Here is a 24,643-nt window from a genome sequence, read left to right as displayed (position 1 = left end):
GCCTCTAGCTCCACCGCTGTGGAGCTAGGCCTAACGGCGGCTACCGCGTCGGCCGCCGTGTTCGGAACCACCTGGACGCTTCAGCAGAAACTGGTGGCCCTCATAACGTGCCATGATGAGTGCACCTCCTGAACACGACGGTGAACAACCATGGATAGAGATCCACCGCTCCCGACGGCCACGCCTGAACCTAAAGACGATAACCTTCCGCCCCACGGGAATAAATCTATCCAAATGTGACACTTAAGCCATCGCCGAACTCATTACCTCTTCCGCACAACTGACCGCAAGTGAGATATCGCGCACCGTGGTAGAGCTGCTCCCTGCCAAAAACCTCATCAGTGTACGAACCCTTCGGGAATCTGCAGCCCCAAGGCTACCGAAGCTCACCAGCCTGGCCCTCAATGATACCGTTGTCCACCTTCGGTCTTACGAGGCTTCTCCAGAAAATTTATGCCGGGGTGTCATTAAAGGTGTGGCACAAAATACCGCCGCGGTATCGTTGATGCGAGACCTTGTCCAAACCACGCCTACCCGCATCCTGGCCGCTCGCATGATGGGTGCTACGAAGTCTCCTCTCATCACGTTTGAAGGTATTTCTGTGCCCCGTTACATGATTTACCGCTGCGGCCGATACCGACGTTACCCGCACCGGCCAAAGGCACAGTTTTGTACCCGCTGCCACACACTCAGCCACCGGGAGGACGTTTGCCCCTTGCCACACACCACCCGGCTACGTCCTATGTGCGCCTTGGACATAACCTGCTTGACCCAAATGTCGAGCCATGACTGCGTAGCGAAGTGTCGCCTTTGTAAGGGGTTGCACGTCAGCACCTCCACCGACTGCCCCATCCGCCAGCAAGCAGACGCTTTCCTGGCCCAACAAGCCAAGAAACGCATCCAGGCCCTCCGAACAAAGCACACTTCAGGCCACCGATCCCGTTCGCGTTCCAAAGTACGTCAACGCTCCTCATCCAAAGGAAGGAAGAACCTGGCGCCGGCGCCACCACCCCCTTCCAAACACAATGGTCATGTCCAATGGCCGAAGCTCCCGCCGCCAGGTCAGCCAGGGACACAAGCGACGTCCCAACACACCTATGTGAGCAAGTCGACTCCTCCCGGTTGCCATCAAGGTGCACCGACCAAACTTTCGTCATCCCCGATCACTGAATCACCCGTCTACCGCGCAGCTCTGGCAGCACCACAGTCCACCGCCACTTGCCGCATCACTGTCCCTGCGAAAGCCCCTGAAACGGTGGCCGATTTATTTCCATTGCTCATCCAGGCTGTTAACGCCCTAGGAGAGCGCCTGCAACGAGTGGAAGACGCCCAGTGTCGCAAGTCTGGAAAACGACTCGCACCTCATCATAGCTCCAGCCTTGACCTACAGCCCCCTAACTTGGACGCCGACTCCGGCAGCGCTGGAAAACACCCCGCTCATCTGCAAAGCCCCACCGCCGAAACTGAGGATGTCGACATCAGCTCCGACGAATTCGACTAATAGGCAAGCATCCATCTCTCCCCCCTCATCCTTTGTTATATCAGTGCGTCAATGGAACTGTCGGGGTCTCAAACGGAAACTCTCTTCTCTTTGAACATTTATTCAAACTCGCCCTACCCCCCCCCCCCCCCCCCCGCTCCCCGGACGTAATTCTCTTACAAGAAGCTTTCTGCCTGCCGCGAATCCCTGGCTATGCGGTCTACCACACAGGGAACTCCACGGATTTTAGCTCACTCTACCTTATCACTCTTATAGCCTCTCACCTTCCATTTACTCCACTTGTCGACTCCCTCCGATCCTCCCCAGATTTTATGGCCCACGGGGAGTCGTCTCATTTACTACACTGATCGCACCCATACAACTCGTTAATGTGTACCACCGCCCAGGCAAGAGGGTTCCGCCCCTAGATTCACTGTTCCCCACAAGCGCTCGTCAGACCCCACCTCGTCTAGTCCTGGGAGACTTCAATTGCCCCCACCCTATTTGGGGTTACCCTCGAATCGGGATTGGTGGCCGTGCTCTAGCGGAAATAGTACAGCGCAAATCATACTCCCGCCTCACAGATCCTGATGTTCCTACACGCACTGGCCACAGTGATGCCCGAGACACAAACTCCGGACTTAGCTTTCTACATAGCCCCAGGCTGCCCAACATGGTCACACACGCATGAGTTCCTTGGCAGTGACCGTGCCATCTCGGAAATCACGTTATCATCCACTCGTCTGCGCCGGCGAGCGCATAAGCATACAAAATTGACAGATTGGCATGCAGTCAGACAGGCCTCTTTTCCCCTTTTAGACCCCGCGGACCCAAATTCCTGGCCTCAATAGATACAGGATCTTTGTCAGCGGCACACTAAACGCGTCTACCCGAACACGGAGGCGCCCTACATCGACACCCACCTCCTGCACCTATGGGATGCCCGTCGTTCTCTTCTTAGGCGTTGGAGCCGCCAGAAACGAAATCGGAAACTGCGCCTCCGTATAAATATCTTGACCCAAGAGGCCCAAACGTATGCTGGTGAACTTGTTCGCTCCAACTGGTGGAATCTCTGTGATGAACTTAACCGACGAATGCACACTAAACGTACTTGGTGCCTCCTCCGTGTCCTTATTAACCCCTCCTGCCCTTCTCAACCCATCTCTCGTATCCTGCTCCACACTGGGGCTTCTCCTACAGAACTCGCTAATGATCGGCAAATCCTCCACTTCCCTGCCAGTTCAGATAACCCACCGCCCGCTCTTCCAATTCACACATTTTCACCATCTCCTCCGGATATTCCCTTTACGTTGACCGAACTACTCAACGCTCTCGACTGTCTACGACGACACACCGCACCGGGTGAGGATGGTATGCAATATAAGCTCATCCGAAACTTCCCAGATGAGGGTATTCGAAATCTTCTCCGCCTTTTCAATAGCATATAGGGAACTGGCAAAGTTCCACAAACTTGGAAACATTCAAAAATTGTTCTTCCTAAAACTGGTAAGCCCCATACGCCCACCAACTTACGGCACATTTCGCTTACCTCGTGTGTCGGGAAGCTGCTCGAGCGTATGGCTCTCACTCGTCTTGAGTGGCATCTCACACATCACGCTCCCTTGCCTGCCACCCAGACTGGCTTCCGAGCCCACCTCTCTACCCAAGACACCCTAATCCGCCTGATGATATGTAGAAACTACTCGGGAAATCATTGAAGCGCACGAAATTTTAAGGCATGGCAGCAAATGTGTAAGCCGAGCGTCTATTCCGTTGTCAAAAACAAAGATAGACTTCCTTTCGAACACGTGCTGCACTTTGCGCATGACGTGAATTGTTGTTTGTATAGATTGTGCCAAGTGCATTGAACGCGTGCTGATATGGTGGTGTAATACTAGAGATAAGAATATTTTTGTAGGTATGTTAACATGAAGAATGTGTATAAAAGGTGCAAGGTTCATCGTATTAAATTTAGTTGGAAGTCAGCGCTCGCCCCGTCGTCTTTCTGCGTCCGTGTTTTATTTCGCGCTGTAGCATCTTTTACTATGAACTAGCAACTCGCCCAAGAGTACACATCATAAAACAGGGGTACGCAATCTTTTGAGGTTGAGGGCCGAGTGGTATAAAGCCGACACAGCGGAGGGCCGGACGGCACATCCACTAAGGGAGAAGAGGGGCAGGGGGGGGGGGGGGGGCGGGCTTTGCAGGCCAACAAAAACATCAACGAAGTGACAATAATTGGCTAAGGGTGCACATGGGCAACAATTCCAACTAGAAGCGATCAATACTCTGTTCTTGTCTTCCATCTTACCCCATTTGAGGCCAAAACTGGCGTGTCGGCCTTCAGATAGGAAGTGGCATGGGGAGGGGTGGGGGTTATGACGACGTGCTGGGGGCCGCATAATACTGCCCCGCGGCCTGCAGGTTGATGACCCCTGGCGCACAGTATTGATAAATAATAATGGTGACAATTGGAGTATGGGTGTGCGAACACTGAAATTAAAATAAAGTTCGGCCTCGAGCAGTGAATGACCTGCTGAATTTTTTTCGGGAATCGCAAAAACAGGCATCGCCGCATAAAACTGTTGCTCCAGAGCTACAAGAAATGCGAATGGCAAAGAATGAACTAAAGCGCGCATTTGTGTTTCCAGGTTGACCAGTCGCCAATCTGCGGCGCTTGGAGTGTGACATTTGATCTCAGCTGCTGAACAAAGGGGCTGCAGCACGTTTAAGAGTAAACTCAGGCATAACTATTTATAACAAGCCAGAATATTTGGCCAAAACTTTATATTTTAAGACAGCGAAAACCAACGGAACAATACGAACTAGGCGACTCATATTGAAAATGCAGATTATTCGGATGCCCCTAATTAAATGACGAAACAAAATCAATTTACTGAAAAAAGAAACGTGCAGGTTAACGCTCGCCTTGATTGATTGTGGGGTTTGAATCACCGACGCTACACAGGCGACGAGGCGCGCCGCAGTGGCGGGCTCCAGATTAATTTCGGCCACCTGGGGATCTTTAACGTGCGCCGAAATAACCAACGCAAGGGCGTTTTCGCTTGTCGCCTCCATCAGAAAAGCGGCCGCCGCGGCCGGGAATCGAACCAGGGTCCTTGGGAGCAGAGGCACAATGCCTTAGCCACTGAGCCACCGCGACGGTTAACGCTCCCCTAGTTGAGAAAAAATAGGTGCAGCCATGAAACGGTTTTTAATACAACATATAAAAGCCCATTTAAACATTCTTATAGAAACGCGAAGAAGCGAAATTAAAATGTAAAATTGTAACTCTATATAGCACATTTCTTGGCTGGTGCATTCATGCATCAGTCTCGGACAGACGCCATTATTGCGATGACGTCCCATATGTAAATACAACTGTAATATTCGCTTTGCCGCTCTTCATTTAACGACGAAATATACTCGAAGTAATTTTAATTCAAGTGGAAATATAGTTTCACTGTCCTCTTACTGGAGCTCGGAGCCAACGCGATCTTTCCACGTCTGCGAGTTTTCCTGGATACAGAGAAAATAACTCGGCTGCACATGTGGTTTCAAAAAGGTGCCCCTATTTTACGAGAATTGATCAGTGTACGGAGCAAGACAATCCATTTTTGAATGCACAACGTTTTTCATATATCTCGGTTGATTTCTTCATTTTTGGGGCATGTTGCCCTACAGCTTTTTGGAGAAAGCACAAGTTTTAAAAAGGGAAGAACCAGCCAATGTAAAAAAAAATCGCGCCAATCCACCCTGTGAATGTGGTTGGAAAGCAAAGCTGTAAACGGCACCCATAACGATTACCCATGCGACGTCACTTAAATTCACTCACGTCGCTCTACTTATAGCAAAACCAGAGAGAAGTCAAATGCACTTAACCACACAATTTATTACTTCAAAGAAATATTCTTGTTAAGGTTAAATCAATGCTTGAAGCATGAACGGTGTTTGGTTGAGTTGTACTGGTGTAGCGCGAGAGTGGAAACTTTTTTTTATAAAATTAAAGTAAGCTACAAACCGGTGTTAGACGATCTGTCTTCTCCGTCTCTGCGCCGCGGACGGAGGCGACGAGATTTGCGGAAGAGAAGCAGGAGGAGGAAGAAGAAGAAATACTTCTGTTATTTCTGAGCGGCCCAGAGTGCAGCCCTGGGGAGTGATTCCTCCTTCTGTGGGGCCCATATGCAGTCCGCGCAGCCTGTGTTCTGTCCACCCGCTGAAGCTGGGTAGGTAGACAGGGCCTGGACAGCAGCATCTCCCATTGCTCTTGTTGGGTAGTTGATGGAAAGAGAGGAGGGCGGTCAGGGCTCAAGTCGCACACGCCGATTACGGGGCGGAGTGTTCCTACTTCTGAGCAAAATTTACATTCAGCGTCGTAGCGATTCGGATACATTAAGTGAAGACGCGTAGGCTGTGGGAAGGAGCCCGGATTGTATGAGCCGTGGGGTAGTTTGTTGTTCTCTCGAAAGGTCAGGGTAAGGCGAAGGTACGGTCTGTCTCAGAAGGTGATAATGCTGGGTTATCTCCCTGAACGTGACACGCGGGTGACTGTCCTCGTGCAGCTCCATAGAACGGGAGGTAAAAGCGCAGGCTTGTTGGGTGGGCGTATTTGTTGCCCTCCATTGAAGCGTGAGGGGGTGTCCAGATGAGCTGAATGGAACCGTTTGGGGAGTGTTTTTTTAGCACGCGCAGTGCAGGTCAGCACACCCAACCCTACTGGTAATTCCAGTAGGCTTTCTCGGAATCGTTGACTATCCTCCGAACCCCTGGTTGAGCGAGAGCCAAGGTGATGGCTGCCTTTTCTGCTGCCGTCATTTCTTGGGTCCTAAGCGAGGTACACGCAAGGAGGTTGATTCTGGAAGAAGCCACGATGATGGCGTATTGGTGCCCCCGATGTTTGGAGGCATGTGTGTAGATAACTGCATGATCCCCACCGAGGGTGGTGTTTAGCACTTGAGCCCGTGCTTTTCGGTGACGCTCGTCATGTGAGGGGTTCATATTTGTAAGCAAAGGGAGCATCTTTAGTTTCAGTCGCCAAAAGTCTGGGAGTACGTCAAGCTGAGTGACATTTTGGGCTGCAGAGCCAATCTGGTGAAGCATGCGGTTAACCATCGCTGTTCTGAGTCGGACCTTCTGGTTAGAAAGATGGCCTTCGATCAGCTCTTCCACCGTGTTGTGGAGCCCTGTGCTAAGCAGCCTCTGTGTGGACGCACTAATGATAAGACCAATGGCCTGCTCGACCGCCTTTCTAATCATTATATAAAGCATCTCTATGTCTTCCTTGTCGAGAAGAAGATAGGGGTTTGTCGTAAGTAACTCTCGAGAGGACAAAAGCTTCAATTAATCGAAAGGTACCGGATTCTTTTAGGCCTCGCTTCTTGGTGGCAACTCGCCTGATCATGTGTATGATTAGATTAATGTTGTTTTTGAGGCGCTGCAAGGAGACGTCACTCTTGGTGTTGGCCTGGAAATGTAGGCCCAGGATCTTGACGCTGGGGTTTGGAGTGATGGCCTGACCATCAAGGAGTATTTGAATGTATTCCTTGGTTTGGCGTGAGGGCGGACGACAAGGAGCTGTGATTGTTTACGTGAACACTGGAGGCCACAGGCTTGATAGCACATTGGCGGACTAGAAGTGAGATGCCATGCATTGGTGTGAGCTCCCTTTAATTTTTGTAACTCTTAGCACATGAGCAAGGTGCGCACAGGGCCGCTAGATGGGCGTGAGTGGTCGCGTGACGCTTTCACGTGGCATTCAGCGAGAACAATGGGGGTAAACCGTAGATGTGCTTGGTGAGTACACCACCTGTCTTCCCTGTCTTCGCGTGGGCTCGTAGCTAAATCGGTAAGACAACGGGCTTCCGCTTTGTTAGTCTATTAGTTCCAGGTTCGACTACCGGCGGTGCCAGTGAATTCTTTTATTTGTTCGCTGGAGTTTTCTGGTGACACCAACGGTCGCGAAAGAACTCTTGGGGGGTAGAGGTAAAAAGCTTTGCTTTAAAATTGGAGAAGGGTGTCAAGCGGTCCGTATATGCGTGCCGCCCACTCGGCTATGGCGCACTCGTTCCTGTTCCATTCACTTGAAAAGGTGCAGTGGAATATAAGGTATTGAAACTAAACGAGTATAACAGATAGGAACCGGAATTGGACATGAGACTCCTGACGGCGATCGTATATGTTTTAAAGACTTGGCCACATACTAACCAAGAACAACCGATCATTTCTGAAAAAGCAGGCATTAGAGTAACAACAGTATCAAACTGGGAGGGATGGTCACCACAAAAGACCAATTATAGCCACCACTGATCTGGGGTTGGAACCGGACAGAGTTGCTTTCGACGGTGTTTTGCGTTTCTTTACTAGTTACAGCTTTCATGCAGAGACTGATGACTGGGAAGAAATTCTCAGTTGTGTCCATTTCATCTCCGTGTCAAAGTGTCCATTTCGAGCGAGCCCTAATTGGCTGAAAGCAGACGACGAGATGCGACGCAGCACATCCATTGGTCAAACGCCTCACAATGGCAACTACGTCACGAATGAAACTGACGCGAAATGGACATTTTTGAAACGAACCCAACTCAGAATGCAGCTCCTGGGGCATAATAGACCATGCCTGGCGTTCTAGGACACCGCACTACAGTCGTGACGTCCGACGTTTTTTAATCTTCTACGAACCTGTAGGGAATGAAAACTGGAGGTGACGGCTTGTTTCGTTTGCAGTGCGGTTCCCTATGCTTCCGCAACCCTTGGAGGTGGAGGACACAAGTAATAGCTTTAAATTTGACAGCAAACTGCTTATACGGAAAAAATGCTCCGTATTTAAGTTAGTATTCAAGGTAAAAAGTTGCCGTGTTGCAAATATTTTTATAAAATTATGCCAACATTTTTTAAGGGACCATCCTTAATCGAGAAGTTTTGATTACCTGTGAGCTTTGTCTACGTAGCGCGGAAGCGTCACTGCAGTATAGTGCCATTTTTAAAGCGTTAGAGCTGTAGAAAGAACGCAAGGAATTTACAACAAAGTAGAATCCAAATACTGCCCATTTTAGTATGGTAATAAACGTTCAGGAGAGTATTGGTTTGGGCGAGTTGGTACATAGCAGCGTATTGATGCGCAGCAAAGACGAGGACAGGAACACAGACGACGACACACAGGGCGCTAACTTCCAACTTTAATGACACAAATAACCCAACCGCCACGTATATAGTGCTCATTATCAGCCAACATCCCTCATTTGAACGAACCAGGATGTAGTCAATATCACAACATCACAAATAAAACTGCGGAGAAGTTTAACATGGTCAAAAGACGATAAAAGTATACAAAGCAAGTACACCGATAAAAACCGATAAAAAAGAACGAAAGAACTTTACAAATGGGAAGTTGCGAAATTCACGCAAGGGCAACCAAAAGACGCATGCGCGAAAGAGAAACGCTCTGCACAAGAATTCACGGGTTTGACCTTAAAAAAATCTAACTCTTTTGCCCCAGAGCTACCGACGGCTTTCAAATGCAATGATCCCCCAAATCAGCAATGATTTCCGCCTCCAAAATTTCGCGTGTAAGGGGGTGTCGGTGCTTGGCCAAAACAACACACTTCTCAAAGAGGGGAGGGGAACAGCCACACGTTTTGCAGTGCATATCGAGAAAGCCTCCGTTCTTAGTACGAACATTGTAGCTGTGCTCCTTTAAACGTTCGTTCAGGCACCTGCCCGATCGGCCCACGTACGCCTTGCCGGGCCCGTTCTTCAGTGTTCTTCGTGATCCCTCCGCCACTGTCGCTCTTATCGCCACGGCAGTCTGCAGAGCCCGGTCACTCTCGTACTGCATGCGAAAGAACCGCCTGCCGGGAGTTGTTCGCGTCCTCTTCGGCGGTTGCACTCCTTCCAAGGGACATGGGACTAGGATCTGCCAGATTCTCAGAGCCGGGGTACTGAGACAAGCACGGCTGTACCGGCAAGTTTTGGTGGCCTAACTCAGGAACAGCAGCGGTTCATCCAGAGGAGGCCACCTTCGGGAATTCCTGACCTTAACAGATCAGACCACTGAATTCTTGTGGCAGCTGCAACTGAAGGTGCTCCGCTCCCAATCACCGGACAGACAGCGTACTCAGCGGAACACTGTCCACTTTCCTGAACAGGTATACATACCAGGTTATGTTCATGATGTGCTTAGCTTGGGGCCAAAGTTTGCGTTGGAGCCAAGGATTTCCGTTTCTGAATTATTGTCCATGGTTCGCCAGGTGTCTCGTAAAGCTCCTGATGAGGAGGCGGCTCGATACGTCTCTGAAGGCGTGGATGTTTTGAAGCATTATAAGCCACACCCTCCTAAGATACCCGTTAAACGGGTTCTGTCCTTCCTTAGGAATAACTCGCTGTGCGTCTTTCCAGCAGACAAAGAGGGTGGGTTTGCCGTACTTTCGCATGGGCTCTTCAACGCGAAAGCTGCTGATGCTGTCTCCAAAGTGTTCGAGTGTAAATCAGGTGTGCCCCTGTCTCGCCTAAAGTCTGAGGCGAAAAAGCTTTGTTCAAAACTTGACTTAAGCCAGGTTTTAAAAAGTGTGAACACAGCCAAGAGCGAGTGCTTGAATGTATTTTTCAGTGCAAGGCCCCACAAGATAGACATGCCGTTGAAGGTTATTGTCTCCGAGAATGGCACGCGGGAAAATGCACTTGCTTTGTACCTACAATCAAAGCTCAACCTATTGGCCATAGATGACCCCTTTCTTGTAAGAAGTTCGGAGGAAGTTCTGGACTATGTCAGCTCCCAGTCTGACCAGTGCCTGAAGGCTTTCACTGTAGACATTACTGACTTGTTTTATTCGCTACCTCACGCTGGACTGCTGACCTGTGTCGAGGAAGCCGGTATCTCATGTGGTGGCTTCTTGGAACTTTTGAGTTTTTACCTTAGGTCCACCTTCATTGCTTGGGAAGGCAGGCCCCACTTACAAAGAAACGGGATCTGCATTGGCTCGTGCATAGAACTTATCCTCAGTGATTTGTACTTAGCTAAAATGGATACCAGCATAGCAAACTCTCTCGCAGTCCCAAAAATCAGAAAAGTATTCGGTTACGTCGATGATTACCTGTTCCTCCTAGAGTCCTCCGCTGGTGACTTCCAACCTGATGCCAACGAAATTCTAGCTATGATGAAGACAATACTAGCACCCTTCGAAATAACGTTTGAGCTACCTGTCCAGAATCGAATCCGCTTCCTTCACCTATGTTTTTCCTTTGACGACAATCACATTTGCTGGAGGTGCGAGCCTAGAACCAATAAGCCGTTGCTCTCCTATCACTCTGCCAACTCGAAACTTGTTAAAAGAGGTATCGTCAACCTATGCTTTACCAATGCCTTGAAGAAGTCTTGCGAGCACGAAATGGGCCTAAGCTTCACAAAGCAGTCGGTCCGCCTGGCAGAGGCAGGGTACCCAACTCATGTTATGGTATCGGTGGCTGAGTGCATACTCAGGAAGTCTCGCATGAACGAACGTGATGATGCGCAAACGCCAACGGAGAGAAGCAAGGTGGCGGTGATCCCGTACCTGCATCGCTTGTCCCGTAATCTCAAGAAGATAGTCGCTCGCTCCAACATAAAAGTAGTTTTTTTCTGTTCCCGAGAAGCTAGGTAAGCTCAGCCGGTTGACAAAGCCTAATAGCTCGGCAAAGCCCTCATGCAAGGCAAAGCACAGGAATAAATTCTTTAAGTGCACTGAGCGTGTCGTGATTCCGCTACGTTGCGGCAAGGTGTACGTGGGCCAATCGGGCAGGTGCCTGAACGAACGTTTAAAGGAGCACAGCTACAATGTTCGTACTAAGAACGGAGGCTTTCTCGATATGCACTGCAAAACGTGTGGCTGTTCCCCTCCCCTCCCCTGTTTGAGAAGTGTGTTGTTTTGGCCAAGCACCGACACCCTCTTACACGCGAAATTTTGGAGGCGAAAACCATCGCTGATTTGGGGGATCATTGCATTTCGAAGCCGTCGGTAACTCTCGGGGCAAAAGAGTTAGATTTTTTAAGGTCAAACCCGTGAATTCTTGTGCAGAGCGTTTCTCTCTCGCGCATGCGTCTTCTGGCTGCCCTTGCGTGAATTTCGCAACTTCCCATTTGTAAAGTTCTTTCGTCCTTTTTTATTGGTTTTTATCGGTGTACTTGCTTTGCATACTTTTATCGTCTTTTGACAATGTTAAACGTCTCCGCAGTTTTATTTGTGTTGTTGTGATATTGACTACATCCTGGTTGGTTCAAATGAGGCATGTTGGCTGTTGGCATAATGTGGTGGTTGGGTTATTTGTGTCATTAAAGTTGGAAGTTAGCGCCCTGTGTGTCGTCGTCTGTGTTCCTGTCCTCGTCTTTGCTGCGCTTCAATACGCCGGTAATAAACGATCACAGCAACGTAAAATTACTAACTATATCAAGAAATTGCCGTGAAAAGTAACTTTCATAGCGAAGTAGCTCCGTACCATCGTGGTCATAACATGACTGATTATTCTATGTATGTCCGAAACACTCCACAAGACTACCACCCGTAACTCATCGGTAAAAATTCGTCACTGCAGCAAGAAATTGTGTTCATTGATCGCCTTTGTGCATTGTGGGTTGTTCGAGTAACACACCTTAAAACAGCGGAATACATCGCCCCGTTGGTTCGCAAGATTATCAAAGAAGAACTCCAGCACTTCAGGAATGGGAGCTACGGGCAAGTACACCAAGCAAGGCTGTGGATGCCGCACGGCGGAGACCGTGAGCTACCAGTGCGCACTGCAAAAGTTCTTCCACGATACCCCCCGTCGGTACGGCAGGGCTATGCCAACAATTCCTGCGAGGATCGCTTTTGCGTTGTACCTTCCGGTCTACGAGTAGCGCCGCGTCCATCTATCTCGAAGAAATGCAGCGCCCTATAGGCATCCCACGCACAGCGGAAACAATCTCGCCAGCCATTCTTCTTCGACGAGACATGGCTTCAACAGCCCAGCTGTTACTTCCGACAGCAGAGCCGTGCCACCGCCGACTCCGACAGATTTTCATGATTTGTTTCAATTGTGGTCTCCGCGGCCACATATGTCGATTTTGTCACAGGCACAGCAGTGGTTTCCACGGTTTCGCCCGCGTGCTGCAATTGGGTGGCAAAGCAACACGGTTCGTACTGATAATGATCTACTGCAGCCATAATCAGCCACTACTGCACCACGCAACCACTCGCCCATGCCTGACCAAAGCCCCATCCCCTCCGCTGGCCGTGAAGAATGTTCTCCCATGGAATTTTCTGGCCCCCGATCGCAGACCGATGGAATAGACACGCCATTTTCCCTCACACTTCTCTCTCTCTTACTGTATCGGTAGTGTGTAACAGTGTGTAGCCAAACGCATTCTACTACGGTGAAAGCAAGTGCGATTGCGGAAACGTAAGTTGTAAACTTCGCTGTTATTGTTCTTCACGTGTGTGCGACTTCTCACTCACCATGTATGTATGCATATATTGAGAGGTCAAGGTTCACTCGAGAGACCGATGTACGAAGCTACTTTTAGTTTGACGCTCGAGCGAAGAACGAACAAGCAGACACCATGATGATGAGTATTTACACAGATGAAGACGAAGTGCTGGCACGTCACCTAATGACGATGATAATGTACAGCTGAAGCGGAAGCAGTGCAGGCAGTCCAGAATTCCTACACCGAGAGTGGAACGCCAGCCGGCAGCGGTAGAGACCAAGGATGCTCACAATTTAGTAAGGCCGATGGCTGGAGACGGCAGACGGTTGCGCTCAAACCGCTTTATTCGAAGGAGGAGTCGGCAGGCGGACAGACGGCGACCGAGCCAGTCACTGATAATCCTTCGAAGATGAAATACAGTCGGTGACGATGACCATTTACAGAGATGAAGAATCCGCGGCCGCAAACCAGTGGTGACGACGGTTGCACTGCACGCTGACAAACACTTTGAACTACCAAACGAGGCTCCCACTCAGCTCACAGTATATATACACTATAGGGGTGGGCATTTGATAGATTAACCTTCCGATTAATTGATTAATGCTTTAGTGGCGATTAATTTTTTACTCGGTTAATCGCTCGAAGTCACGTGAGCGAAATCAAACAAGGGTGCCATGTTTAAATTGTGCACACGTGTGTTGTGGATCATATTCATGCTCAAATAACCCGCCTGACTTTACAACAACAGCAACAAAAAGCAATACGGGCATGCTCGGAGATGATGGTCATTAAAACCGTAATCTTATAGCCAAGGCAGACGGGAAAATGGCTGCTCTAAATACAAATATACATGGTACAAAAAAAGGCGAGTGGGCACTCCAACGTTTTATCGTTATCTAAACCGACTACAATGTAAGTAAACCACGATTAATCGACGCCCCCTGCAATAGCGGCACGGGCCAATGTTTCTAAATCTAGAAATAGTGCGAGTGATGAATGTGGTGATAAGCGTCCCGCCAGAATGGGCGCTATTATGATGATCTGCTCAGCTCATGTGGGATGCGTATAATGTGCCAGCCTGAATTAGCCCTATATTTTATTCTTTCTTCTCTCTATCTCTATCTCTTTAACACTCTGCTCTATCATTTCAATCCCATTCTACTCTCCCTCCCCGCACTGGGTCGTACGCAGGTGAGTTCCCTGCCGAGCTCAATTATATCCCAGGGCACTTATTTTCCTTTGCCTGTAACCACTGCAAAAAGCTGTGACCAGGCTGAAGAACAGAGCATATTGGTATTGCTTGTATGCAGTGTTAAAGCGAATATTTTGTGTTCTCAGTGATGGCATTGTACCCCGATACGCCGTGCAATAGAGCCAAGTTTCTCTGACGATGATGATGGATGATTATGGGTGAAGTGAAAGGAAAATTGCTTCCCGTGGCCGGAATCAAACCTGGGTGACTCGTGTTATGAATCCCGCGTCTATCCGATTGCTCCATTTTGACATGGTCGAAGAGGTTTGGAAAATTCGGACGACAATCAAGGAACTAGTCACGAGAAGAACGGCGATACTCTGCGTGCCGTAAGGCTGTTGGCCACAGGACCGTAGGCCTAACTTCCCATATTGAGTTTTAGGACGTTAGGCCTAACATCACATCTTGGGGCTTAACACCTCAGACCGGCGCCCTTTCAAAACGTGCTCACTGAACGCCAAGCAGCAGGTACCGATTTGCGTAGTACACCCCAAACCTAAATGTTAGGCATACGGAGGGCACACCTGAGAGTGACTGTAGGTGCTCTAGAAAGGCGGTGCCTACCTCCAGAGCAGCGCATGTTCCCAGTGTGGGATTGGCCAACCAAAGAATCCATCACGAGAAAGCTTCGCGTGCAACCATCGTTGTCGTTCAACGGAGGGGTGCACGACTTTATTATTATTACTATTGTTAAAATATTATTTTGATAATTTCTCTTAAACCAACGCAACCGAATAATCGATGAATTAACTTATTAGAGCCTTCCGATAAATCAAATTATAATTTTTCAACCGGCGCCCCGCCCTAATATGCACGAAAAAAATCAGGGAAGCTTGCACTCACGCGCAAGACTTGAATGGCGAAGCTGTTGCAGTTGATCATTTGTGGACGTGAAGTTGAGTTTTAGTACCGTTGTGGTGCTGTGGATGACATCGGCGGTATGGAATTTCAATGACGTTACGTTGAGCAAGGCCAGAGTGAGCTCGTCGTTTCGGTCGACGTTTTCGTACGCCACTATGCAACCGCGCGCGACTTATCGTCTCTACCGGATGCTTTGCAGGCCGAGCCTCTCGAAGCGCAGCCTTTTCCTCGACCGGGCCGTGTGGAGTCAGTGATCGCCTACAGCAGCCTCGACATACAAGTCGCGGCTCTTCTACGGTGCAGAGCGCATGCACACGACGACACGAGGATGAACGAACGAGGGGCGTAGGCTATGACGTGTCTTTCTCGTTCCGAGCAAGTGTCGCCACGATACGGCGAACGCTAGAGTGTTTTTGTGGCCAGTCCTGGCCAGTCACTCTAAATGGATATGCTTAGCTTGACGAAGGTGCGCTCAAGGCACGCGTGGACGACCACTCGGCATTTTCTTGGTATTTTTAACGGCGAACACCGTAAACAGAAGGTTTGCTATACAGCTTCGCTGTCAATGATATATTGTTACGTGGCGGCAGGACGAATGACAGGAACAATGGCTGAATGCGAAGCCATTATTTCCACAATGACGTCCATCACAGCACTAACTAAGCATAGCCACGCACCACGCACACAACTTCGTCCTCTTCGACATCTCTTCGTGACATGGCCCCCTCGTCGACGCGGGAGTCTTCGCTTATCTGCTCCATTCCTGGAGACGACCGGCCTTACGCAGCGGCTGTAGCCCGGAGTGCAGTGATTGACTGACGTGCCCGGACTGACAGCCTTCTAGGACTGACAGCTCTCTTTATACCTTTCTCTCTCTCTCTCTTCTCTCTCTCTCTCTCTCTACACTTTATCCTATCACTCCCCCTCTCCTTCCCTTCCCCTGCACTGGGTTGTATGCAGGTGAGCTCCCTGCCGAGCTCAAAATATCCCCACTGAATTTCCTTTCCTTTTCCCGTCGCAACACCCCCCCTCCCCGCCCCCCGTCGACTGTCCCGGTCTAGGGCGCAGTGGATGAGCGAGCACGTGGAATGAAAAATGAGATGATTATAAACAGTGATGAAGTCCATGCCGCCACGGATGAAAGGGATGAGCTCGACGAACCACGACCCACAAACAGTGATGCCCGTCAATGCAGCTGAAACGCCGAAGGACCTTGGAGGTGCGCCGGTGTACTTGGGGGGGGGGGGGGGTGGGGGGGCAGGGGGAGCGGCATCGTCGTCAGTTTCGCGGCTGGTTACTTCTCGGCTGGTCGCGGCGGATCGCCGGCTGGGGACACGGGGCTGGGGACGTGGACGTGTCCATGAAGCTCCGGGGCTGGGGCAAGCCGACGCAATCCAGGAACCCTCAGGAAAACGCATCAGGAGCAGAGGCGGGCAATGCTTCAGTGCCGGTATGGGGATGTACCCCGCACCTTCACCAAAATGTTACGTGGCGGCAGGACGAATGACAGGAACAATGGCTGAATGCGAAGCGATGTATTTACATGATGACGTCCATCACAGCACTAACTAAGCAAAGCCACGCACCGAGCACACAACTTCGTCCTCTTCGACTTATCTTCGTCACAAGATATATATATATATATATATATATATATATATATATATATATATATATATATATATATATATATATATATATATATATATATATACGGCGGATTTTTTCTTGACTTATATTTTCGCTTATTTATCAATGAATCAAAGAAACGTGACAAGCACACGTCATATGAATCCCGAAAGGAATAAGGACAGAAGACGGCAAAGAGTTAAATTCTTTAAATAAACTGGTGAAACGTTCTCCAGCAAGCCAAGCAATATACTATGCTAATATTAGTTCCAGCAGGAGGCCAGCACCGCATCGTAGTGCTGAACAGAGACCTTCATCCGTCAGTATCTAGTATTCGCAAAAGTAGCGCCAACATCAGCACAGCCGGCATTGAACTCCACGCCATAGCCAGAGGCATTAGATACCACGACACCTTCACACCGCATAGCCCCATGCGACAGAACTCTCGGTGATCATTTTCGCAGATTCGCAAGAAGCATGCAGGCAAATTATACTGAACGACATGAATAAAGATACAGCAGATTTATTTAATAGTGTAGCATAGTGGTGAGCTGGGCCAGTTGGTATGGCGTCATTCTGAGCAACAGCGCGAAAAGGACGTGGACGAAGGGAACGGACAGGACGAGCGCTGACCTCGTCACTATCATCATCACGGCGATATTATTTGGGCACCTGGCCACGCGGCAACGTTCGGGCAGACACGCTCGCCCGTGAGTTAAGAATCCGGGCACCGAGCATCTCCCTGGCGAGGTCCAATTGTCGTGACATCACAAACAATACATAAAGAGACCTTAAGCTGAACAGAAGGGAATTACCTCCGTCCTCCGCATAACCTCGACAGGCAGCAATCAGTATTACTGAGACAAGCGCAGACTAACACAACATGAACCCCAGCCGGACGACATCTTTTCTCTAAAGGAAGGGCAGAACCCCAGCGTGCAAACACTGTGGTGGATATCCCAGTCAGTAACATGTCCCATGGGAAGGTCCTGACAGTAGTCCCAGTATTCCTGACTTACGCACACCGACGCAGCTGCCATACCCCATTGACCCAACCTGGCTGACTCGCACCTCCTGTCTCGAGGAACAGCTAGCTCTAGTGCGGTACAACAAAAACGCACTACACCATAGTTTAGCATTCAATGAAGACGACCTGTGGTCGGGTAGCCTGAACCGCCGTTGGTTCTAAATGAAGGTTCTCTCTCTTAATCTCTCTTGGAAAAAAAAAAAAAACCTGTAATCTAAAGGGTTACAGCTTTTCAAAAATGTGTCACTGTGCAAGGGGGTGAACCAATAAGTGGTCAATTTTCGGAATTTCTGCTGTTTCGTTTTTTCGGGGGAAGGTTGCGAGAGAAGCGGGAAGAAGGGTGGGGAGCGAGGTCAGAGGGTGCTCCTCATCAAACGCAGACTTACGTGTACAAATAATAAGTTTGAAAGCGTAACACCGAAATGTAAAAGAGGAACTTGGAAACAACATCAGGTATGATAAAATGTAAAAATGGATAAAAGAATCCAAAATCGGGGAGAAGCAAAGGAAGCAAAAAGAAAAAAAGGAAGCGATGCAACTCAAAAAATGGGCAAGGTACACGGCGATTTGGATCACCCGGCTCCCGCTATAAATACAGTGCCACGGACATGATTAGGTAGATTGCACTGTTTTAATCGTTGAAAGCAGGCCTGAGTGCTAATTTGTACATTTTTTATTGGTGCTTATTTAGTATATGAGGTACGATTCACGCTGTTCCCGCTCTCGGTTAGACCAAAACCTAAGAGTGTGACGCTTAGTTCATCAAAAGAATGGTTAGGTAGGCTGATATGTGTGGAATACCAGTACACCGTGTTCAGCCACGAGCACACCAGGTGTACTAGAATGAGCACCGATGAAACACTGAATGCAGAATAAAAATAAACTAACCTGGATTCAGCATTTTAAAGACGTCTTCTTTGCTGCACGTGGACGGAACGCAGATGCCGACGCGGACTGCAATGGATGTCTGCAGCCTTGTGTATGTGAGGAGGACATCCTTGTAGACCTGCGTGATTATGTGTGAGCGTGCGGTTGGGGGTCGGGAGGGTGGGATTCAGCTTGTTATTGATCACGAAAGGGACGAGCACTGGCGCGGAGAACAAAAGCATGCGTACATATCTCATGCTCAGTCGCATTCCCACGCCTCGCAAGCAGAGTTTCACGGAACTGCAAACGGAGTAAAATGCGTTTCCTCATGCTTCTGGCACGCCCCTTTTTCGTGCATGCTTTTTTACTCGTGCTATATGGTCCATTCTGAGTTCACGGTTAAACCACCCTATACTAAAGCACACTTATGACTCAGCGGAAGCTTCATCTCCCGTTCAAGTAGGGGAAAGCTATAGCTCTCAATAACCACTGGACCGATTGAAATATATTTCTGTACATTAGGAGCAAAAACAAATTTTCCATAAACGTATGTAGACGACTTTTACTTGTGGCTTATTGCTTTTATCAAGTAGAAAAAAATCGAAGAGTACTAAAACTTGCAACACATTGCAAACAACGTTACGACTTATAAAGCAAAACAGGTTAGGTTGCCTTCAGGGTGCCGTGAAAAAGTTCTCACCGAAGTCATATATGATCATCGTTCCTGAAATTGTAATGCGTTCAGCATCCACGGAGTTACCAATGACACAAAACTGCATCGTGTGCTTCTCTGTCAACGTATTATAAAATCAGTACCATACACGCTCCCTTCGAAAGGTGGAGGGCTTTGGGCCGCGTATCGAAGCCCCACACACGAACATTTCCCCCCCGCCAAGTTAGTTTGGTTTCTATTATCGTTAGGAGGGCCGTCTACGTTTCGCGTTAAGCAGGTTTTCAGCTGCACTCAATTCGCAACTCCGAGTTCGCGCTCGCCACCCGGCGGCTAGAGCTAGAAACTCAACTAAAACTCAGCCAGTGCCGTAAGCGCTGGCGCAGGGCTTTCGGCGCTTGTTTCGGATCGCGGCCTTCCAACTACAAAGTTATAATGCGTCCAAACACGGGCTACAGGACGCAATATTCGTAGCGGCTGAGCTTAGCGCTCTGTGGAGCGAAGGCCTGCGTCATTATCGTAACATCGCTGCATGCCGCACCACTAGCAATTTGCGTACCTTTAAATGTGAGCGGCGAGCACCGTTCTGCACTATATGCAGTGTGCTGACTACTTCGGCTTCGCCGAGCATTAAATAAAGTGCGACATATGATTTATTCCGTCGTTCTCGTGTTTTGTACAAGGATTTTACGTCATCTGCCAGCTTGTTGGAGCCAAGTAGTAATAGCCCCAAGCCATGCTAATGCTGCAGGGTTGCAGCAAGTAGCACACAGTAACAAATTGTGTTATGCAATATAGGCTCCTCAACTGAACAAGTCATTTAATGACGTATTACAACAACGCAAAAAACAGTCCGCGTAATCGTTCTCGTAGTCTTCTTCGAACAGGCGATATGTCTAGGAGTTAAATGTAAACCCCCAAATTTGCCTTTTCCGCCGAGTTAAACAGTCAGGGTTATTGTGCAGCATTGCGTCGCCGAGACATGTGACGTTTTCTTCTCTTTTTGTGCGAAAATGACATAAAATCCTTGTCAATAATTTATTTTTTTCATATTACCGCTAAACGCAAGAAAATAAACTGCATGGCGTATTAATGATTTATTAATGCATCAGTGTTTCCGGGTTCTATTGCAAGAGCGAGGCGTCCGAACGTGTGACTTGAAAACCCGCATGACATCCCCAGACCCAATTTGGTCACCATATACCGCCTCCATTGTAGACAATCAAAATTACAGCTGACGACATTATCACCTTTTTAAACAGACACACCTTATCGGAGTGTCAACATGGTGTCAGGAAAGGATCCTCCACGATCAGGCAACTCACTTCTATTGTGCATGACTTGCTAGCGTTCTTGAAAAAACTGGTCAAGTTGACGTTATTTCTCTAGACTTCCAGAAAGCTTTTGATTTAGTTTCTCATGTTCAGTTATTGGACCAGTTAAAAGTGATTGGTCTTCCTGCATTTGTCTACCTGCGACTAATTGGATCTCTTGGTACGTGTCGAACCACTTTCAATATGTTTGTATCGATGAACATTCTTCGGCTGAGCTTCCGGTTCTTCCGGGTGTTGCTCAAGGCAGCGTATTAGGCCCTTTATTGTTTTTAATTTGTGTTAACATCCTTGTAACCGCTAACAGTGAAAGTGTAAAAGTTATTTTTGGTGGCTGTATATTATACAATAAGATAACATGCCCTGAAGATCAGCAAATACTGAATACAAAGCTTGATTATGTTCAGGCGTAATGTCACAAATGGGAAAGGAAGCTAGATGCCAAGAAGTCCGTTTTAATGAAAATAACTAACAAAAAGAATAACCTGTCCTTCCATACAATCTACCGTCACAACCTTTAGCTGAGGTTCCAGAGTATAAATACCTTGGCGTCACTCTAAGAAATAATTTCAGCTGGAAAAAACACGTATCAAACACATGTGCAACTTATTTTAGAAAACTTCGCTTACTCAGGCACAAGCCTAAAAAGGCCACAGCAAACGTTAAGCTACTCGCTTACACCTCCAGCTGTAGGCGTATTCCAGTCGGGGTCTAATTAGACCGCGACCGCAATACGCCTACAGCTGTCTGGGATCCTCACACAAAAAGTAATATTGATGCTATGGAATGATCCAGCGTACATCCGTCCGATTAATTTTTCCTGTATATCGTCCCACTGACTCGCCGACAAGAATAATGGATCAGCATGGCATTGCAACACTCCAAGCACGCCGCCAAAGGCAAAGGTTAAAGTTTCTATTCCTGCTTAAAAATAACAAACGTACGCTTAAACTGATGAATTCCTTGAGTCACTAAATCCTCGACAAACACGGCATAGATAACCTGAATCGCGGACTCCATACAGCGTTCGAAGTGCAATTTTAAAGTAATTCTTTTTTTCCCGCGTGCAATTAAGTACTGGAGTAAACTAACTGAACCGACTGTAACCAATCTTCACTCTCTTGAATAATTAGAATTCTCAACAGTGTTTTTTTTTTTTTGCGATTTCGATGCACTCCTGCGTAGGTGTTCAATCTCTTTCCAGCTGAGGCTGAAACAACGCCATAAGGCGAAAGAGAGGAAAAATTACGCCCACCTCCCCTCGCGGGAACCCTGGTGTGATGCGACGCTTAAGGGGGTTCCATTGGCGTCGAATCACGCAATCGTCGGGTACGGCAAGAGAGAAAGCGCAACCGCAAGCTCGGACGACCGTCGACTGAGAGACCGGCCGGAGCGCGGCACTCCGCTTCTATGCGCAGCGCGCCCGAAGGAGAGGAGACCGCGGAGAGAGAGAGTACTGCACACGCGCACAGTGCGCAGCCGCGCGCGGCGCCGCGCGCAGCGCGACCGCAGATGTTGGGAGAGAGTGTTCGCTATCGGAGAGAGGAGAGGAGGCGAGCGGAGGAGAGACGCAGCTGTGCGGATGCGGACAACGACGACGCAGGAAGGACAGGGCCGCCGGCGAGAGATGCTCCTCTCAGCGTCGCATCTAAAATGCTACTGTTGCGTACAGCTTCGCGACCTTCAAGTTTTAGCATTAGTGAGAGCTTCCTTCATTTTTTGTGTGTGCGACGGCCCTCCTGCTTGGACCCTTCAATGGACTTGCAGTATTTGTAAATAAAAAATAAAGATAAAACTACATCGTCGCCACTGTCTCTACGTTAGCTTCAACACAAACTGAAGCAGGAGGAATAGTCATCACATTTCCCTTGCTTCCACTCGTAACGACTACCTCGCAGGAAGCCAGTCGGGGCAGGAAGCATGTCGACATCTCCAACAAGCTATACTTCCTCTCACTGCCCTATGCATCATCGAACGTCCGACTCATCTACCGGAGGAGTGCTAGAACCTACGAACCTATGAGTCATTGTCAGGTACCCGTCAATGAAGCGGCGCGCGACGCGGCCCGAAAGGAGACATACTACCTTTTCCCCTGACCCCCCTCCTACCACCTTAAATGCCCATCCGCTACTCAGTAACACCAACAGTCTCACACATTACAAGCTCTCTCGCAGCAATCCTCCTCGCATTTTGAAAAAGGCCCGGTGAAACCAACCTCCGTCAACTTCAAGCCCGCACCTTACCTTACAACACACCCTGGCATTTGATTTTTCCGGCATTTCACTCGCCACAAGGCAAGTTTTACCCATTTTTTACCACATAGTGCGAGAAGGCTGCCATAAACCTTCCAATTCCCACCCCTCTGCTTCAGGGTTGGCCACCTAGCTGTACAGCTCTGAACCCCGCTCCCACAGTTTGACCTGGTGAGACGGGTCCGGACGGCCAGCCAAGCCCGGGACTCCTGCACTACGGACTCGCCCCACTAGTTTTCCAACGAATACAGAGTAGGATGGGGCATCAATGAAAGATTCTTTCAATCAAGGCCAAAATTCATCATTTATGTTCAACGTTTACCATATTAGAGATGTATATTTTTCCGCCTAGTAACGTCCATTAACAGCGACACTTTGCGTCGCGATTTGATTAGGAAAAAAGTCAATCTGCCCAACCGAAACGCAGTTGCCGGCCATGCCAACGCCAGACTACGCGCTACAAATGGCACTTATGAAGGAACAGAGCTCATTCGCAGAATCGCGTCGACACTAAGGACAGATTCCACACTATGTAAGATTTTTAGAAAGTACAGTCGACTATCGATTATTCGAAGTGGCCTAATTGGAATTTTCGGTTAATTGGCAGTGATGTTCAGGTCGCGCCAATTTTACAATCAATTTAATAGAAGAAATCGCCCGATAATTCGAATCTAAAACACATTATGTCGGTTAATTAGAAGTTATTTTTTTTAAAAAAGCATCGAGGTGACAGTCATGTATCGATGAAATTCAAAATTTTTAAGCTCAAAACGCCGCAGTGCTCTCTACTATGTCGGTGCTATTGCAACTGAGTCAGCCGGCGCACAGTCGATAATGCGGCTGTCAAGTGGAGACTCGCGCCAGCGTACGCATCTCTCCTTTCAGATCCTCAACCTTCTTTGTTGCGCACAGCTCCGTGCGCGAAGTTTGCGTAATGGGTGTTTGAGGCTTCAAAGTTAGCGATAAGTCTTAACTACCACGGCAACCCGTGTCGTACGGTCGACTTCGCGAGGAAAGTCGATATTCTGCACAATACCAAGAAGGGAGACGTATTGCGTACTAATGACAATGCTGCTGTTGTGCTCTCCGTTTTTTTGGAATTTCGGTTAATTCCGAGTTTTTTTCCAATCCTCGTGGACTTCGTATTAGCAGGAGTCGACTGTATATGATTGACCAGAGAACCTAGAGGTTGCGGATTCGCATTGATCATTTTCGAATCTTGTGTCACACACCATGTAAATAAAGTTCACCCATTGCGCCATTTACAGCGGAGAAATTTGGTATCGTGCGTGATCTTCCAAAAACGTCCTTGTATACATACAGTAATTATTCAAGACAGCCAAATGCGATAGCCCAGTTAAATTCTGCATTTAAAATGCCGCAGTTGGAAAGATGCAATGTTGTGAAGTCAAGGGTATAAGGGAAGCCCATCTGGTCGGGGTGCATTTTTGAAAAATTAAGGACGTCTACCAAAATGTTGGTAGGTTTAATATATTGAAGTTTTGGCTGCCACGCGGTAACTTTGGTCACAATAAAGGCGGGAGCGCAAATGTTCGCCTTATATGCGATTCACGACCATGGCCAGGCATCTGGAGTAGACTGGAGGCAGAGATTTCAGACTTTCCAGTTAAGCGTGTGTTGCGTCGTTTGTATGCGCATCAACTCTATAGATACGGGCGTTTCCTTTCCTTGGCGATCTGATGGCCCTTTGGCTGACAAGCTACGATATTGCAAAATTCGAACTTTTGGTCATTACTCTAATCAGGGTGGTGCAGTAGAGTTGGAATCATGGCGTCCACCTAGAACAAGCAGCTTCCGGATCCTTCGAGAAGCTGCCTGG

The 24,643-nt window shown here is 48.5% G+C and overlaps 1 protein-coding gene across 3 annotated transcripts in view; it reads right to left on the bottom strand.

Annotated features, from left to right (window-relative positions):
- LOC144178324 (nose resistant to fluoxetine protein 6-like) overlaps positions 1–24,643 on the bottom strand; it is a 305,623-nt gene that overhangs the window by 42,161 nt on the left and 238,819 nt on the right. For all 3 annotated transcript variants that reach the window (XM_077706081.1, XM_077706099.1, XM_077706090.1), the window contains one exon: positions 18,572–18,689. In XM_077706081.1, coding sequence (XP_077562207.1) covers positions 18,572–18,689 — 118 coding nt within the window. The remainder of the gene's footprint in view (positions 1–18,571; positions 18,690–24,643) is intronic.

Source organism: Haemaphysalis longicornis, unplaced genomic scaffold, assembly GCF_048455015.1.
Source record: "Haemaphysalis longicornis isolate Haplotype H1 unplaced genomic scaffold, Haemaphysalis longicornis Haplotype H1 scaffold_1, whole genome shotgun sequence".
Taxonomy (NCBI): Eukaryota; Metazoa; Arthropoda; class Arachnida; order Ixodida; family Ixodidae; genus Haemaphysalis; species Haemaphysalis longicornis.
The sequence above is the reverse complement of the archived record's forward strand: the minus strand, read 5'-3'. Positions and strand labels throughout refer to the sequence as shown.